Consider the following 20,636-nt stretch of genomic DNA (forward strand, 5'->3'; position numbering starts at 1 on the left):
GACTAAGAAATGCAGATTCATAAACGCTATTCAAAAACATATATAGAGATATACACGATATAGATATAAGCTTTGTAAAAAGGACTTCTATCTCCATGTTTGGAATGTTTGTAGGTTCTTTTAAGAATCTGCACGTGAAAATGTTTAAAGCAATATGGATCCTGTGTGCCTGTTCCTGAACTTCACCTCTTATTCAGTCTCCAGTACGTGCACAAGCTGTATTCACAGATACATTCACAGAGATGACTGAGACTCTGGTAGCAACCAGATGCCTCGTTATACCCACTTCTGCAACACCATTTTTATATGGTAGGAAAACTGAATCCTAGCTCCACATTAGTGCACAACCCACCCTCCACACCCCCAAAAATCTATGCCCACACAGCACATGCAGCATCACACAGATGTATCAGAGCTAGAGATGAATTAGAGAGCAGGAGAACCACATGAGCTCACGCATCTCTTCTCCCAAGTCCTGACTAGTGGCAGCAAGAGCAAACTTCAGATCCACAGCAGTCCCAAGAGCATCCATCAGAGCCCCTAGCCAGAAGCCTGAGAAAAGAGCAGTAAGCCTCCTGATACTGAGCTCCTTCACAGATGTGAATAAAACTGTTTAACCAACATTACATTAAAGAAAGAAAATTGTCATGCTGGATAAACGAAGCATCCATAGAGTATAATTGCAATAACAATTCTAAAATCTCCTCAGGGAAGGAAACTGTCAAGAACTTTGCCCAGCAGCTCTGCTAACAGTCTCCATTAACTCAGCTACTGAAGTCTGTGTGCCACGAGGCACGCTACACAAAGCATCTATACTCACAGAAAGCCCTCACACAGCTCTCAAGAAAATCAATGTAATTTTTGCCCTGCCCCTCCCTTTGTAGGTGCCAAGCTTTGCATCTCAGGACTCCAGGCATTCCCTGTAACTGTCTTTTCAGGCATCAATAAAGAGATGTGGCCAACCTAGACTTCTTTTCACCATCACCACTACAAACTGCCTCCACTGGGTGAGAGGACTCCCTCTTTAAGACCGCCTCTCAAATGCACCACAATAATAAATGCAAAACAAGCATCTTCAGGCCAGCCCACTTGTCATTTACCATTTTTGCCACCTTTGTTTCACCAGGATTGGGGCTCCCCTCTGCAATTCTTCAGGAGGGAATATGAGGGGGGTGCCTTCACTGGCAGCTTATGTCCCAAGCCTCACAGTGAAATGAAGGGTTGCACTGATGTAGCTCTACTACTTTGCAAGCTATCACCTCCATGCAGCTGTGCTAAATAGACAAACCAGCTGGCGCACGGGTAGTTCAGAGGTCCCAGCACAACAATTCTTTCCCCCATGCACCCACCATAGGGGTTCATTCAATGCCCAGAGCCACCACCTCTGGGAAGTGCATCTCCACACCCCACTCTAGAATTGAGAATATATGGGGTCAATGGGAAGCACCCCTAAATCCTGGCTTTAATGTTCCTTCTCCCTCTAGTAGGATTCCAACTGAGCCCCTAAAGTAGACTCTAAAGTAAGATCAGACACTGTAATCATTTTCTGTGTGTTTATTTAATTTCTAATACACAAGAAAAGCATACAAAGGTTTTCCAGACACAGAGAAAAAAGAAAAACATAATATGTTTCACAACCAGCTTCTTAGACATGTGACACAACAGGAGCAGACTGACAATGAATCTGGGCTAGAAATGAAGAACATAAAAGGTGAACTAGCAAGCCTGTGTCAGTGCCTCTTCCTCAAACCTGTCATACTCTGCAACCTAGCGAAGATTGGCACAGAGCTTATATGGATGGGGTTTCATTGTGCTCCCGAAGATAATGTCCATGTTGACTTCCTTAACTCCTTCTGGTAGAGTGAACTTGAATATCTGCAGCAAGCTGCAGAAGATGATGAAGAGCTCCATCTTCGCCAGCACCTCTCCCAGGCATACACGGTGTCCTGCAGAGGGAGAAGGGAAAGAGCAGTCAAGTACCTAGACAAATCTGTAGCTTGCATTTGCTTCCCAGCTTTTCAAAAAAGCATCACTCATTCTCATCAGGAAACAAGGATTTGCTGAATTTGACATTTTTCTCTCAAACTGACTGAACAATTGAGGTGTCAGTGTCTGCAGTTGACCATAAACAGGATCTACCCAGACTACAGAAAAAGGTACCAGAGATGCTTCTCCCTAGTTTCACACTTCACTAAATAATCACTAATTCCCTGCTGCTACAAACTCTGTTTCAGTCTCTTGATTCCAAATTAATCATATGAATCAAAAACTTTTCCCTATTTATCAATTAACTTTGTGTTAAGTTTGAGTAAGAGAGGTGGTGACAGGCTCTAAGGTGCAGCGGTTAGGCCTGGGATGTTCAAATTCCTCTTCCGCCCAGTGTAGGCCAGGAACCATGAGGCTGACACTTTCACATCCCAGGTGAGAGCTCTGACAACCAGATTATTCATAATCCTGGCATAATCCTTAATAGCTTTTGTTTTATTTGTTGTTTAATCAACTGATTGTTTACTCTTCTATAAACACACACGCTTAGTAAAAGAGCATCTCCAGAAGCTCTCTGGGAAAGGCATACCCATCTGGGATGCATTTGATACAGGTTCAAATTCCTGTATCAACAAATACTGAATTATTTATACACAGTAAATCAACTCCAGCAGAGCATGCTGCCATGGAACCACCACTATAATAGCATAATCTGGCAGATGCAGAGGGTGGCAAAGAACAGTGTAAGGACTTTAATCCCAAAATTATTGGCAATTCTAGGTCTTTACTCCTTTTACTTTCTCTGCAATTTCACAAAAATCCAAGGTCAACAGTTCATAAAATTACCAAATGAGTTATTTTCCCATCAAACAATTTTTGGGCCTGAGAAAACCATGTACTCCTATTATGGGATTCCACTCCCTTTAGTCTTTGCCACAAGAAAAATAATACAGCTTCATGTTCACAGTCTAACCCACACAAACAGGTTCAGTTATCAGCACACCTACCTGCTGAGAAGGCTAAGAAGGCCTCTCGGGTCACAAAATTTCCATCCTTGTCCAAGAAATGACCAGGGTTGAACTGGTGAGGGGTCTCCCAGTATTCAGGGTCAAAAAGAGTTGAATCTATATTTGCCATAACCACAGTACCCTGCAAAGAAGATGCTGTTGGCTCAGTTCTGCCACTCAATTGCTCAAACATCATGAAGAAAAGGACACAAACCAATTCCAGCTATAACTCAGGGCACTGCTCTGCTAGTCACATGAAGAGGTAGAAGAATTGAAAGATTATTTTATTGGAAACAAAAATGTTTAATCTCAAACTGATTTCATTGTCTGTGTTTGTGTGAGTGGTTTTGTTGTTTTGTTTTGTTTTTCTGGTTTGTTTATTCATTTTTCTCTTCAAAAAATAGATAATAAACCTCAGTAGCTCAGTTTTAGGTATTTCTCTACTTTACTCCCTTCGTGTCCTTTTTTCCATTCTGTTAGCAACTGCAACACAATGAGGGGTGTAAAGTTCTTTAGCTTATCCTAAATTTAGTAAAATGATTTTCCCACTTTTGACAAGCTTTAGCAGGTTTACAAATGGAAAACTAAGCACCCTGCAAATGAAACAGTATATTTCAAATTATCTTTCTCAAGGTGGCGGGAAGGAAGGTGTGCATGACAAACACCATGGAGCAGTGCTGTGCAGGAAGGTGTCTCCATGTGTGGCTTTGGGGAGGTTTGGCATTGAGATTAAGTTTGGAAAAGCTGCATGAGTCAAGGAAACTACCAGTAGATTTTTGTTTGAGGTCAGACGGCAGTTCAGGAGCTGCAGGGAAACATCTTCATTATATTTTAAATATGATGCCAGAGATGTAATAATATGGAAGAGAAGTCCTAAGTGAATGAAATTGAGTTCATGCTTGGTATTGTCTCAGGCATCACAAGTGGAAAAAAAAATTCAACCTCCCATCTGTCCACATCACAGACAATATCCTGTCATTATCAATATGCTGACAACACTGTGCATTTCTGATAAGTCCTCTCTAAGATCTTCTGAAAGTATAAGAACTCGAATGCTTATAAAGTACTTTAAAAGCACAAACTCTTGGAAAGTAAGACTGCAGCACTCTCACAGGTTTAATTGCTGTGAAATTATGCTTTTGGTAAGGGTTTTCACTCACTGTTCATGAGAAAAAGGCACAGGTCAGAGGGCACGGGAGGGGAAAAGCACTGTCAGTACTGTCACCAACAACCACTAAACCATAAGGAAAAGTGGATGAGGGAAGACACAACTATGAGGAATTCAACTTATGGACAAAGGTCATATTGGAATAGATAGGGTACCTTTGGAAGGTGATACCCCAACACAGTTGTATCTTTCACTACTTCTCTAGGAATTGTGATTAAAATAATGCTACTAAAGCGAATGATCTCATGAACCACAGCATTTGTATAAGGCAGTTTCTTCCGATCCTCATAGCAGATTTGATGAGAAGAACCGAAAACGACATCCAGCTCTTTCTGGACTTTTTCTACAGAGAAAAAGAAAAAGTCCTTTTTACACAGAACACCACGACGAGCAGTGATAGAAAAAAATAATATGTAAATAAATTATACTCACCATATCCTAAAATGTAAATACATTTATACAACTGTACATACATTCACACAATTTTACTGTTTGACTAAAATTTGGTATTTCTTAGTTTATAGGCTCTGTGTTCAGATCATCTTTCCACAAGCCCAAAAGATTTATTGAGCTTCATAATTAAAAGAAAGAGAGCAAAGTGTAAATAAAACAAGAGTTTCTTACTAATAGATTAATACAATTAATCAAGCTACTGTTTTTACTCTAGCTGAATACAGACTCACAGCACACTTAACAACATGTTGTAAGGAAGCCATTGTATCAAACTGATACACAGAAGTAATGCTGAGAATTGGGACAGGGTAATATTACCTAACCATGACCAATAGTTAATCCCTTTCGGCTCTTACCTATGCTTCAGTAAGTACCATACCTTACACAGTCTGAGAAAGTTCAGGATCAAATTTCAAGCTTAAAAACAAGGCTAGTAATCCAAGAGGGATTTTTTCTTTTTTTTTCTTTTTTTTTTTTTTTTCTTTTTTTTTATTTATAGAATTTGAAAGCTACATGTGTGTACAAATCATTTAAACATTTTTGAAACTAATGAGCAACTTTGCCCTTGTGTAGAATTTGTCAGGCATCTTTCTGTCTTCTCTGTTCTTCTCTATTTAACGTTCCATAAATTATGATGAATATACTTATGCAGAAATCAACTGATGTCTCAGTTAATAACACAAAAAATGTATGTTTGACATTTCATATACAAGGAAAGAATCACTTTTTTCCTAACTCACTTTGAGTCTTCTCAATCAGACTATTTTCTATTACATTCTTACAGTACTAAAACAGTCTGTCAAAAATCATGACAAAATACACAGAAGACAAAATACATCAGAAGCTGAACAACCCTGAAATTACTTTAAATTTTAATTAATTTTAAATTTAAATTTAATTAATAAATTTTACATTATTTCTCTGTCTGGAAATGTTCTACTTTATTGGCTTCTTAAAAACAGAGCTGGAAATATGATATCAAAAAATAAAAAGAAAAAAGAAAAGGGATGTGGAACAGAATTGTTCTACTTGAAATATCTCCGTGTTTATGTCTATAACTCACCTTGGATGTCAGGATAAGCCACCATATAGAGCAGAGCCCAGCGCAGAGTGGTAGCAGTGGTCTCAGAGCCGCCCAGGAAGAGGTCAAAAACAGACTGCACCATGTTTTCTTCATTGTAAGTAGAATCTGGGACATTTTTAGCCTACAGGTGTCAATGAGAAATTAAGTAAGAGTGCAGAAGGTACATCTGTCTAACAATGTATCTGCCCACTGTGACATGCAGTGACCAGTGTAAGTAAATAGAGTATTTCCAGAAGATGGAGAAAATACAGGTACCCAAATAATAAGATTTACGCAGATATTTTCTCAAGTAAATTCATACATACTTTTCATTGCAGGTGCTATAGAAAGTGTCAGGATTCCAAGGCCCTATTACATTTAGAGCTCCTTGTTGCCTTACTGCTAACATCCACATCAGAAAAACAACATTTCAGAAGTAGTTTTATCCCACCCTTGCCACTCCCTGCACATTTGCTGATTTCAGTTATCTCTCATGTGTTATGATTTAATGATTTACGCTATTTTTCAAGGCAGAGACTGCCATCATTTTTCTTTTAGATTGTTTCAATAATCATACAGTCCTACTAAGCACACAAAAGTTTAGTACAAGGCATAAAGAGAATAAAGCTAAACACTGAAAAGACACAAAGAATCAGAATTAAAGAGCCATCTAAATATTTACATCTTTAAAATCAACCATTGTCTACTCTTGTCTAAGGACTCCAGAGTATAATAATAATTTAAAAAAAAGTAATTATTTTATCCTTCTAAAACAAGCAATTAAACTGACTATTTAAAAATCATATTTGAATTTGACAGCATGTTTTTTAAACTGAATTTGTAGTGCTCTGTAACAATGTTGCTATGTATAGACAGCTATGTGAAATGTGCATGAAATCTGCTATGATATCATTTTTGTCAATTACAGCACAAATTACTCACTTTCTCTATCTGATCCAGGTAAAAGTCAATGAAATCTTCTGGTTCATCTATGGTGCCTTTTTCCCTGTGTTTTTTGATTTCCTGCCTTACGAAAGAACGAACAAAATTACAGCGAGATTCTACTTTTTGTAGAGGTCCCGGAAGGCACGCTAAAGACCACTGGAAAATTTCATATATCTGTGGAGCAAGCATTCAACACAAATACTGTAAGTCACATGGCATGACTAAAGCCATTATAGAGATACAATGCAGACATTGTAAATACTGAATTACTGAATTAGTTTTTCTAGGAAAAGTACTGCAGCAAAGAGAAATGTCATGATGAGAACACAAACAGGCATTAAAAACACAAATTAAAGATGATGCAATTTCTACTCTGTGTTCTTTCTTATCCTTACTGCATAACCTCACTAGTATTTGCCCTGTTAATTCACCAACAGAGGAATCCAGTTTCACAGGTAAGTCTATTCTGTATGTGTTAACAGTAAAAAATTTAATGCTAATTAATATTATATATAATTACATAAACTGACACATGGGGATACAGACAATGCAAAACCATAATCTTTTACTCCAGTAAAAAAGTATCACTTTTCACCTCAATAATACTGGTCTTTCCATTGCAAAAGAGTTTAGCATCCCAAGCACACTGCCTCTCCTGGGAAATTCTAACAGTAATTATTTGTACTAGTTTAGTAATGTCAAACCCAAAGAACTCCAGGCCCAGTTCACATTCATGATCAGTATTTTTAAATCAGCATTTTTTGTGATTAAATAGTATACTGTGATAATATATAATACTATAATTAACGTTGCATGGTAATGCAATAAATATAATGTTCAATAATTGAATAATTTGAATAATTTGCTTATTAAATGTGTCATTTTCTCACATAGTAAGTGTAGCTGTTCCCAAAAGCCACTACACAATTGTATGCTTCAATCAGCTGGCGGAAAGTTTCATCCTGCATGGAGAAACGATGTCCAAAGACCACAGCACAGATCACATTAGAGACAGCATGAACAATGGGGAATGAAGGGTCAACAGCTTCTCCTGCAAACAGAGATAAACATTTGTCACCAAAACACTCTCCTTTGCTACTTCAAAAGCAAGATTTTATAATAAATAGCACTTATGCTATTTAGACTGTTATACTGAAAGCCTCAAAATTCACTGGCAAATTTAACAACAGATAAACCTCATTCAAAAATGAGGACAGGAAGGCATCAAGTCTTTAACTCCCACCCTTATCTGTTTTGTTTGTTTTGCTTTTTCTTTTTTTTTTTAAATCGTGGTGCTAATACCAAAATACACACCGCTGAGCTCTGATGGTACAAAAAGTTTTGATTGCACTTAAATTATATTACGCTCTAAATAGTCTTGGCTGTACTCTAACCCCAGTCTTTTCTGAAACAAAAATAGTTTGTCTTTAACCTCAGTAGGTAGCCTGCATGACTCTACATCAAAATCAGGAAGCAGTTCCCAGGGCACCTTGTCAGTGGCATACCATTTTTGTCCTTGAAGAACTTGACCAAGTGATAGGCCTCGGTTTGTATCCCACGTTCCATTCCTTTATTCCCCATTCCAAGTTTCCGGAGCGTTGCAATTCCAAAACGTCTCTGATGTTTCCAGATGAGACCATTTGAGACCAGGATACCTTCAGTCATTAAGAATTAATTTTATGTTAATAGTCATGTAACAGTAAATAACATACATGCTAAGAATTGTTCACTGTGTTCAGGTTTCTACCACCTGAAAATACGATAGGGTCTCTCACCAAGCTACTCAGAGTCAACAGACCTTTCTAAGGAGCTCATTGGAGAGGTCCAGGGGGTTCCTATGCTTGTGCTTCTTAATCTTATGCAAACCCTCTTGAGACCATCAAATCTCCTTACTGGCAATATTTAAAAAACACCACACTTCCTTAATGTCTAGAGTTGGTAACTGGTTTTGAGCACGTTGTCTGTGCTTCACTTAGTCTCTGGCTTTTGGGGGATGGATCCTGATTTTACCAGGCTGCTTGCAGCACACATTCAGCTCTCATCGTGACCCATGTCCTTCCCGGGAAATGAAGCCAGGGCAAGAACCATTGAGCATTTCTGTTTCGAATGCAGAACTCTATATATTCTCCATCCACCAAAATTCAGCAGTGGCTGGTGTAAATGATAGCACAGTAAGAAGCTTTGAACAAGGATTGTTGCACCTACAGTCTCACTAATATGTTTAAAGCTCCAGTGTCCTTCCTGTACCTTGGGACATCCCAAAAAGTTACACATTGTTCAACAGCTCTGTACGTGTTTTCCCTACAGTGGCCTTTGCCGTAAACAAACAACCAGGAGCATAAAGGATTACTTCAGCCTCAGCTTACAGAGGAGGCTTCAAGCTCCAAGTGAGCCTCACATGGACTATTTCAAATCAGGGCACAAGCTTGGACAACACTACTAATGGATAAATAAAAGACCTAGCTAGTACAAATGCTGCTGCTCTGGTGAGATTCTTGAATATGTGTGACAGCAGCACTTTGCAGACTATTTTGGAGACCATTTTGAGGGATACCACAGGCTTGCTTTATATCAACCACCTGGAGCAGACCGAATGGGTGAACTGGGAACTAAGGACTTGTCAGTAGACAAAGTTCTTTCACAGACACAAACATCTTACCTCTTCCACGTGAAAATTTGTTGAACATATAGGTCTGTAGTCGCCCAGAAACATCCTCTGAGTTGACGGTGAGACCATCCTTCACAGCTTTGAATCCATAAAGCACCACCATAGGTTTGTGACCCAGCCACAGGGTGCAGATGTTGCCATAGATTTTTGCTAGCTGTAGGTTTGACCAATGACAAAAAATACTCATTGGAGAAACATCAACCAAAGGACACACATGATGGGCTCCTCTCTTCCAACATGACATTACTGTGATAAACACTCCCATTGCAAAACAAAACTATTTTGCCTTTTTATTTTCTGAACTTGGGAGTAAAGTTCTGTGCTCTCTCTGGGACCCCACTACTCATAGTAATATGAATGATAAAAAGAACAGATGCTCTATGCCCTTTTTAAAGCTTAACTTGGGTTGTCTTTGCAAATAATAACATTTAGGAAAATGCCACAACTGAGTGCTTACAGATCATATTCAGTTTCACAAGAGAAGTTCACCTGCCCATTCACAGTTACATTTTTCAACTCCACGTTTCATTTCCTCAACCAAAAACTACGACCTGTTAAAATTACACATTCCCGTTGTCACTTCTCCTAGTACTACAAATTTCAAGATTCAATAGACCATCTCCCATCTCATATAAAAGTACAGTGAAGCTGAGGAGCATGAACAGGGATCCCACCTCTGCTTGTCCAGCGATAGGGACTGGTCTCAGGCAACCCTGTGGATATTCAGTGAGGACAAAGTCCCTACCTCCACACAAAGAAACAGTATAGCTCTGTCCTCCCATTAGAAATGTTTGGCATCAATGTCTTTTAAGTTCCTTTTCCCTAAAGCCTATATTCTCCCCTTGCAGCCAAATACCCCCTCATCTGCCAGTCTCATTTAGCAAGGTTGAGTCTTGAAAAAAAAATTTATCAGCACATTGGATTATTTTGTAAAGTTTTGTCTCAGTGGAGGAGGCTGAACACTGAAAGACCCTCAATTAATATGCTCAGCATGGACCTAATTCTTTCCATGATTTCATTCGTTTCACCATCATTTACACCATCAGTTTATTTGCAAGGAATCTGCAGATTTTACTTAACTTATTTAGGCATTTAATTTAACTTCCATGACCCACCTTCCCTCACAATGAAGTTTTCTCTAGTACCATATTAGCCTACCAACAACCATCCCTATTTTTTACACTTTTTGCTCCTTTGTTCACATCCTCAAAAATACATACCTTTTTCAGGCTCCTATGATCAGCTCTAAAATTTATCCGCCAGACACCTCCAACAATGGGAAGTGGGATTGGTCCAGGAGGAAATCCACGACTTTTCCATTGCAATTTCAGGAACTGCACACCCAAAAGAAACAAAATCAGGGATAGTAGTATTACACTTATCATTTCACACTTTAAATGAGACTATCACTGAGAAAGCTGTTACGAATCTGTTGAACTGATTCTATATTGTTCTACTTAACTCTTCCCAAAGACAACCTCCTCGCTTTTAAGCTTTCTGAATTTTTCTCCTCCCTTCTTCCCTACCACACTTCCCTATTCTAGAAAATGAGGACTGTTCCCATCCTTGCATGTATTTAATACATCACTATGCTGCAATATGTTAATACCTGTCATCACTTCAAGATCCAATAAAAGCTAGAAGGCAGACGCTTAATTTAGACTTGCATCTTACATTCAGAAACATCCCTTTGAGCAATCAGTTTGATGGAATATGTCACCTGAAGGTCAGCTATGTCCTGCCAAAGACAGGAGAACTGACCAGGTAGCATTCTCCAGGGCATTTACCCAAAGTCTAGGCACACACATCTCTTCAACACCAACAAAAGCAGCAAAATGTGGATGGAGGCAGGAGAGAGGGACAATCCATTGCTCAAAAGGACATTATACTCATGCATACAGAATGACAGTGGATGATAAAGGAGTTATCAAGATTAGTGGACCAAGCTTTAGGAAAAATGGGGTGAAATAGTCCAGAGTACCTAAGTGGAATGCTTGTTTTCAGCTGTTTCCACAACTGCTCAACTCCGTCCCACTCCTGCTGTTATATAAAAGGTGCTTCTCCAACAGATCCCTAACAGGTCATCCCAGCTGTGGCACTCAGGTGCCAGCAGCTTATTCCCACATCCAAGGAGGCTTTCCTGTTAGGAAAAAAAAATATTTGTAGGCAAAACAAAAACCACACATGTACTAAGTCTACAAGAACTCCAAAACTATGCAAAGCCACAGTCATCAGGTTTGGCATTCTGAAATGATGATAATAATACTGGCTATCTCCATAACAGCAACTGTAGGCAAAGTACGTTTTTCTCTGTAACAGCCTCCGTAAAATAAACTGAAATGCATCAGCAGCATTCTGTAACATTGCCAGTGCACACACGATTAACTTACAAGAAGCATGTTATCTCTAACTTCATTACATCTCCCTCAAGCTATAAGAGAAAGAAAAACAGAAAATATCTCAGTAAATAGTGCAATTCGTACAAGTGTTTTAAAGCTAATCCAAACAGGACAAAGTACTCTCACAGGCTTTCCACAGTTTCCACACTCTCCAGGATCTTATCTTGCTGTTTTCATCTACAGTTCACTTTCTCCATTAGTTTTGTAGTGACAATCATTGGATTGTAAGTGTTGCATTCTTGACCAAAAACATCACTACAAGTAGACTTGACCTTGGATAAGTTTTATACCTATTTGCAACTAAAGAATGGAATTCAGAAAATTAACAGGAAATCTTAACACAAGAATGCACAATACAAGATGTAAAAAAAAACGGAACTAATGAGATAAAGATCAGAAAATACATCTTCAACACCAGTTCATTTTAACAAAAGCATGCTGTAGCCAACACACATTTCTGAAATGTGTAACTTATGAAATTGCTACTTTTATAAATTAAGTCCTCTGTTCTTCCCCAGACAAGTCTAGAGGAGAATTTCCAGCATGCTTGCTGGTTGAGGACCTTGCTTAGGTCCTTCTACACACAGCAAGCTCTGTCATAGTCTTCAAACTATTCTCCGAATAGTCTTCAAACAAATCTCACCAATTGGAGCTTCCTACCTCTTCACAGGCATTGTACATCTGCTCCATTCAAATGATGGAGCAAAGGAAATTGGCAGGCATCTCACTTCTTTAGATTTACAAACACACACACCAAGAAGGATGAACCCTACGCTTGTATAGTAGGGCATCTTGAAACGTCTTGCTTCTTGGAATAATTCATATCATGATAAAGTACATTTTTAAAAAGAATTACCATCATCTGTGTCATTTCATCCTGATCCACACCAGATTTCTCATACATCCTAAAATCCTAATGTTTACACTGGTGTTACTCATTCACAAATGAATTGTCTGGGAACATGAACACATACCTTGTTCAGACTGTCTTGATCAGCTCTGAAGTTTATATGCCAGATGCTTCTGATTATGCAAGATGGGTCTGGTCCCAGATGCAGAATTAGAAAAGAAACATGAACAGAGCCCCACTTGTCATCAGAATTCCACTAGTACTTTACAAGGCCACTCTGACTCTGAAAAAAAATGAGGAACTCGATTTCCATTGATTTATTACATCTGTCTTAAACATTTTTGTGATATATTTCTGTCTCACTCCCTTTCTGAGTGAATGCATGGTTGAGGGCATGTAGTATATCACTAACTTGCAAGTACAAATCACTATTGCCTGACACAAACCTTATTTAAATAAGGGCGTTCACATTTCATTATGATGGACTGAAAGGCCATAAAACCATTTTACTTACAGGACGAAGGCTATATTCTGGTATACCATCTCCTCTTTGATTACTAAATAAGGTTGATAATCCCTTCCTGGTTTGCAAGCAGCACTGCAACTAAGACACACGCTGCCTTTTTGCTTTCATCTTGAACTGCTGCTCATCAGGCATCACAGGCAACCTTAATACAAGATTTACAATGCAAAGGGGTATACAATCAACAGCTTTGTTAAAAAATATTCAGATGTGTATTACATACAGTCATCATGCATGTCTGGTGGGTATTTGACAATGGCTCATTGCTACATCTGGAAGAATTTTAAAATACACATCTTGTCTGAAATCACTCACAGCTTCTTATCTAATAACTTCTCAGTTCTGATCAGGTTTCCATTTCTGTAAACACAGCTATGACTTTGCATACTTTGGCCCTGTAGTTCAGTCCATGATAGTTTTATTGAATAACAGCTGGGCATTTCATACATCCACACTTGCAGATGGAGGGTATTATTTTCCTCTTCCTGTGTTTCTGTCTAGGTGTGACAGCTGATTATTTATTTATTTATTGTTTTTAAACTGAAGGATTCATGGACAAATTCAGCACTGCCAGCTTCTTCCTAAAATCCCAAACAGAGAGAAACTGGAAAACTGAATTACTTCTTCATGATACATTTCCATTGTCAGTCTTCAGTTCAATCAAGAACTGAGACAAGCAACCAGTATCATGACGGTTCTTCTTCTCAGGTTTTCCAAAAACATTTTAAAAGTACAACATCATTCTTTAAAAAAAATTGTGACAATACTGATCTCCGTATTAAGGATATTACTAACCTCAGATGTTACTTAAATTCCAGTAAACTGCCCTCATCCAGAGTATGGGAAAGAATACTCCTTTTGCATTTGCCACTTGCCACATTTTGTTATTGTAGATTCAGCAACTATACATTAAGTATTATCTTTTTGCTGAGTAATTAGGTAAACTAAATTAAAATGTTTGACAGCTGTGCATGTTTTCCTGCTTCAGTCTCCCAAGGCAAGAAGGTGACCAATACACTTGAAGTACTACTACTTGCAGTAGCAAGTTAAGAGTAGATTCAGATGAAACATCACACAGGAAAATTGATTCTCAGGTCTACAGTACTCAGCATAAAGCTTCTCTTAGCCAGTTATGACAGTTTATCATAAAGGTAATAATTTCACAAAAACTTCATTATGTGGGTAATGTCATGAGCTGCAGTAACCCTCACCTTCTTGAGTTTTTCAAGGATAGGACTTAAAGTCAGCTCCAGGAGAAAGCATCTATGTACCCACCGCAGTTTCATGAGAAACACGACCAAGAACATGACAGCCTGACTGACTGACAGTATTTCCTGTCTATTTTACAAGAGGGGTCTGTCTAAGAAATTAACAGCTCTGAGTGTACCATCTAAAGCTACCCTATACTGCTCCAGAGTTCTTCCAAAACTTCTGAGAAAGTTCTTGTGACATCCAAAAATCAATAGATAACTCATCACCTTCTCTGTCAATTTTTATCCCTTCCAGATCACTAGGAATTTACTCTCTACATATTCAACTAGTTTTTGCCTTCCAACATGCTATGAAAATAAGAATCATAGCTTCAATTAAAGAACAACTATTTTTCCTTCAGATAATTCAAGAGAGAAATTTGTTTTTTAAGTGTTGTGTTTTCCTTTACTCCCAGAGCTCTTTTCCACTACTTGTTCTCTGTATTTATTTTTTTTTTTAAGTTATAATGTCTGTAGTAAAACCTGGTTTTATCAAATGCCCACAGAGTCCTAAACCTGCAGATGCCTGACCCATATGAGAAGCCAGAAGATATTCTTGTTAAAGGAACAGCTGAAGGTGGCTGTTTACACACAAAGCTGAGCTGGTCAATTGTCCCCACAAACACCAAATTTACATATGTAAAACAGTAGTTCCCTCAGCAGCCAAGTACACAGCTCAGATTCTCTGAGCTTGAACACTGCAAATTTCCTCATGCTCTCTATATCCCTGCTACTCAAGCCTGTGGTAATAAATTCTATCCCCTATGAAAGATAGGGGATGAATCTCCGACTAACTGAAGTGAGGAACAAAAGCAGCTACTTTGAATGGCAAACATGTTACTCATACAAGGTAAATAAATAAATAAATAAAAACCCACAAGGCACTTTTATCAGCACACTTTCTCCCAGTTCAACTTGGAAATACTTTAGTTTATTATAACAGAAATTTCATCATCCCTTTATTCATTTTACATTCAGGGAAACCAAGGAGAAATACAACTTCTGTTTTTTAAATTTCTACTTTTTCTAGCTGGGCTTGAATTAGTCACTAAATGAAAGCATTGCACCTGTAAGAAAAACAAAGAATCTAAAATAACTTAGCATTCCAGGAAATGTTAACCCTACCTGCATAGCCAGATACTCCTACTTGGTCACCACACTTACTGTCTTTAAAACTTTGAACCATGGTCTTCTAGAAGTCCAACTGCAAGGCTGTTACCAAGACAGCAGACATGATCACCATAACAGTCTGCAATGATAGATGGATATACTACCTAGATGACCTACCAGTGATTGGTCTGCATTAGTTGTGCTAAAGGAACGAGGCGCAGCTTTGTCCTGCCTGAGGTCTGTATCTGCAAGGAAGCCACAGATTCATACTGCAGTGCAGCATCTCTGATGAAGTTCTTACCAGTACAGGAACTACTGGCACAACCAAGCTTCATCAGTAAATACCATCACCCACCTGATCGAGGTTTGTCAAATTGCAATAGCAAAACACTGGTGGGTCACAAACACTTCTCAACTTGGCATGGAACACTGTAAGGTCTCAGCTGCACGCATACACAGTCCAGTGACCAAAAGCTGGAAAACTGCAGAAAATAGGCTGGATGCTGCCACCACTGTCTCACAGAGTCATGACCAGTAGCTCAGGAAGTCCCTGAAGGCTAGGAAATTATCAGAGAAATAATTAAAGGCACATGCCTGCCATGTTTTCTTCTTACTTCAGGCATCAGTGATTGACTATGATTACAGCCAAGATAGTGGGCTGGATGGACCTTCAGGCTCACCTTTTATGATTGCTTCTGCTTTTCTTTATCAGTTTTTATTAACAGTAAAATGATGGCCAGAACTTTAATGAATTCCAACAAATACATTGAGACAATTAATTTTGATCTTTCACGCTGGGCACAGATTTTCTCCTGAGACCTTATTGATAGCAACTGGACTAGAGAACATAGCAATTCTTAACCCATCCAGGAACATCTGCTTGCATTTTTCAACGAGTTTGACATATTCACTCATGTTTAAGTTTGTGATCTGCTATAAAACCTAGATCCTTATGTGTACTTTTGCTTACTCCCTCTACCATATCTAATGAGAAATAATCCACAGTGTACAGTTACGTTATCTCGAACCTTAAGGTGAATTTTTTTACGTTATCTGTCCAGTTCACAGTGCTTGTTTTTGTGTCATATAAGCACACACTTCCATCTATCAAAAAGTTATTTATGAAAGTATTCAGTATTACAAGATCCTTGATTGGAAAACCTAACCTGATAGCCACATTACCAGGGGGTTTTAAGCTTCAATTTTGCTGAGAAAATTAGGTGCAAGAAAGTACATAAACTAAAGCTCTGCAAAGTAAATAACAACAGATATAGATTGTAATTGTTGAGACTGTAATAGCTAGCAGCTGGAGGGTTGATGAGAAAAAGAGTAAAACCTAAAAAACAGAGAATTGGAAGATAGCAAGTAAGCAACACTGAAAATCAGCTAGATCCAAGGAGTGTCAGGGGCTGACATTTCCCCATCTGGTGGCTGACTGGTGAGCAGAGGCTCATGCAGTGTCTCAAGAGCAGCAGTAAGCATTAGTGCTTAGCCAAGTAGCATGGTAACCAAAGCTAGCTACTATATTGGGCAATAGATAATTGCTTTATACTTTCTAAACTGTGTATATTCTTCTGGCAGCCTCTGTGTATGGTAAAAGATATCTGCACAAAGGTTATCCAGTAAGAACAGGCTGCAACACAAGTGGTCATAAAAGGAAAAAATAATCACTAAGATTTTGAATTTGCTTGATTTTCATGATGTTTGAAATAGGATATTTGCAAGATAGTTGTTCCAAACAATTGCAAATTTTCATTATTTTTTGTCCCACATTGGGGCTTTTCATTTAGTAGGTTTCTACTCTCCAGCTTTTTCAGAACTTCTGCAGCTTACCATATATTACGCCCAGTAACAGACAAGGGAAAGGTGGCAGAAAAACAACATGAAACACAAAGTATGTCCAGAAAACAAAAACAAAAACCACAGCATTCATCTTTTCCTTTCAGTCACTCCTTGATGAGCTCCCCTATATCAAAAAGAATCCATACAATTAATAGCTTCTCTGAATTTTGTCCTGCCACGATAGACCTGTGTCAGCTGCTGTTCAGCTGTGGGGCACTGCCATGCTGTTGAAAATGGATTATACCTTTCTCAATCCTGAGCAATCAGAAACTTCAATATTTCAGCCTGCATTACTTCCTGCATGAGAATGGCATAAGCATTATTACTTTCTATTCTCAGAAGTTAAACAGCTGAACATTTCTAAGCTATCATTGTAGAACTCAAAGTTACTATTTCCTTTTCAGGAAGAAACAGAATTTTAATACCCGTTTCAGCTTGTCTTATCTGAAATTTTCTGTTCTGTCCATGACTTTTGGCATTCCAAGTGCAACATTAGGGTACTAGATACTGCTCTGAAAAACTGTCAAACAATGTTGAGGCTACAAATATTCAAACATTAGGAAATTCCAAAAATAAGACTATCTGCAGAACAGTAATTACCCTGTTCTCACTAAAGCATCAGGAAGAAGTAACTGACCTGATGCACACTCAGTTTTCCTTATTCCAGTATCTCCATTATACGCGAGCAGCACCTCTCCATGCAAGAAGCCATGCTCATGCTTATCTGGCAAATACTATTGCAAAGCTCAACATCTCTGTCATCTTTACAGGTAAGTCTGATCAAAAATTTTCCTTTGCAATGAAGGTTTCAGGCCACAGGAGCATGCAGCAATTGCAACAACTGCATGGGGCAGGGAAGGCATAGTAACAAGAGAAACAGCCATAACTCCCAACTGCATCTTACCTTTCATTAGTTTAATCTTAAAGCTCTTTTAAAAAAGGAGCAAGTCTGACTAGGCCTAGAGAGATTAAGCAAGTTCCTCAGTCATAGACAAGCTACGAACAGATCTAGGAGCAGCATTTGAATCTCCCAAGTCCCATTCCAGTATGTTGCCTACACAACCTTAAAGCTCATTGGTTTTCAGGCCCCACTAAGACAGAATTTTGCCTCCTGCTGTAGACTGTTTAGGATGTTGTAAGCAAAGTTCTCTCTTCCTGAGTAGAACAGAAAAACAGAACAGCAATTTTCTTGGCTTGCTTTTTCCAGTCCTATTTTCACACTAGGTCTGTGCTCTAAACAACTCTCCATTGCTTGAACATACCATGTCTGTAATTCTTTTCCCACAGAGAAATTCTGAATCCACCGACCAATTAACAGCTCTTGTTATGAAGCTCTTGAAAGACAGAGCTGCAGGAGAGAAGTAACAGCTGAGTTGAGAAATCCAAATTATTTCCACTGAAAAAAAAAAACCTGCAAGGGAGCTTAGCGATTGTCTGTTCTGTTTAGCTTGACACCAAGCCAGGCAGCAAGTATATGCTACCATGCTAAGCAACACATGCACAGCATAGAACGACTCAGTGTTTTCTAATACACGTACTGAATCTGTCTTTGCAACCTGCAATGAAAAAACCCAAACCCTGGTATTTACAGCACAGCAGGCAACAAACACCCTGGGCACAGCCCTTTCCACCTCCAGCACACCACACTCAACGTTTATTCAGCTCTCACCTTTCTGATGATTATGCTGTTTCTTTCCCTGTCCCCTGCAGGCATTGCATTTGCTTCCCACTCCTATGGTTTGAAGCCTTCATTACAAAAGCAGATTTCCTCACCTATTCAAAATAAACAGACTGAACATCTGTCATCTTTACTGGTGAGCTCTTGCAATAGTACTTGTCAGACAAGAGGGAGTAAGATTTATGTGAAGAGGAGCTGGTCACAAATACTGAAAAAAATATTAAAATAAGGAACATTGAATCCCTCTAAAACAGTTTGATTTTTTTCCTTCCTTGTGAAGTGTTGCCTAAGCTTTTCTGGAAAAATTTTGCCTCACCATGCTTCATTTGACACCCACAACTCTCACTGAGCAGTAGGAAACACACTGCCCACATTATCCAAATTGCCAGACCCAACCTAAGTGTCTTGTTAGGCCCAGCCTTACTCAGGGGGACCCAGATTTACCCTGCAGAAAGGTCTCAGAGAGCAAACAGGCAGAAGGATGGGGTCACAGCAAAAGTAGCAAGACTGCTCACATGGGATACACCACAACACTGCAATGCAATGTGCGCAAAGAGACTGGACCATAAAATCATGGTGTCATCTATGTTGGAAAATCCCTCTAAGGTCATCAAGTTGAGCATGCTGGTAATGGAGGAGCCCTGTACATCAGAGAAGGCTTTATGTCAAGTTAACTCATCATGGTAATGAGAGCACGGGTTTACAAGTCAATAACTTAATCCAAACAGGGTACAATGCCAGAGCTACAGAGGAAAGGTCTACTATCAGAGCCAGCACTGACCTCCCACAGGCCTGAAGCAAGCTGGCAACACGTACTACAACCCTGATCAGAAGGGCTGCAAGTGCAAAAAAACATCATAGTAAGTGGAGGCTTCAACATCATGACAGACACCACACCATGATACAACATGGAGATTCAGCCTTTAGAAATTGTCGGTGACTGCTTCAAAAGGCAAACAGATGGGGGCTTCCAAGCCACACTCATTCAACATGGTGGGTGTCAAGCAGTTGCAATATAGATGTATCTTAAAGCATTTTTGTAACCACACATTATGTTTCCGATTGCTCTACAGTACTGCCACCTATGGGTTCCACAAAACACGAAGCTAGAAAGCAACAGGGTTACTGAGCATAAATTGGTAATAAATGACGTGCTGAACAAACCCAACCATTCAACAGATTTAAAAGAAAGAAGAAAAAAGAAAAAGGAGAAAAGCATGGACTGGAGGGACAAGTAGAATATTTTGTGTTTTTAAATCTATCAATGTAGAAGCACACTGGCATTTAATTGCCATTATTAATAGGTAATTTTAAGGCTCAACTTGGCTTAGTTCTGGTAATTTTGATGTGTGTTAAGTCATACCTTTGTTGATGGCATGCATCCGTCAACAGCTCTCAGTGGCCTTTCACTGTCACAGATTTTGCAAATGGTAAGTGCACAAACAATGAGAAATAAAATAGTACTTCTTTCCTTTTAACTATACAGGTCCAGCTGGATGAAAATGGGATAAAAGCATACAATGAAGTAAAGTTCTGACACACACAAACAGTAAGTCATTTAGCCAATTTCATCATGTTTACGTTATACTTCATGTCTAATTTGTAACTTGGATTTTGATGGAAAGTTTTGGGCTGGAAACTGTAGATAACAAAATTTATCAAGACATAGAAATACAGTAAAATTTTAAAGCAAG

At 38.8% G+C, this 20,636-nt stretch overlaps 1 protein-coding gene across 1 annotated transcript; it reads right to left on the reverse strand.

Moving 5' to 3' along the window:
- Positions 1–1,767: 1,767 nt before the first annotated feature.
- Positions 1,768–10,675, reverse strand: LOC309881216 (cytochrome P450 2J2-like; the record flags this gene model as incomplete). The annotated part of the gene is made up of 9 exons (XM_082766917.1): positions 1,768–1,946; positions 2,994–3,135; positions 4,317–4,504; positions 5,678–5,819; positions 6,620–6,796; positions 7,513–7,673; positions 8,128–8,277; positions 9,282–9,444; positions 10,511–10,675. 9 exons carry the CDS (start codon positions 10,673–10,675, stop codon positions 1,768–1,770), a joined length of 1,467 nt encoding a protein of 488 aa, XP_082623043.1.
- Between the last annotated feature and the right edge of the window lie 9,961 nt (positions 10,676–20,636).

Source organism: Aythya marila (genome assembly GCF_965140915.1).
Source record: "Aythya marila genome assembly, chromosome: 9".
NCBI classification, from domain to species: domain Eukaryota; kingdom Metazoa; phylum Chordata; class Aves; order Anseriformes; family Anatidae; genus Aythya; species Aythya marila.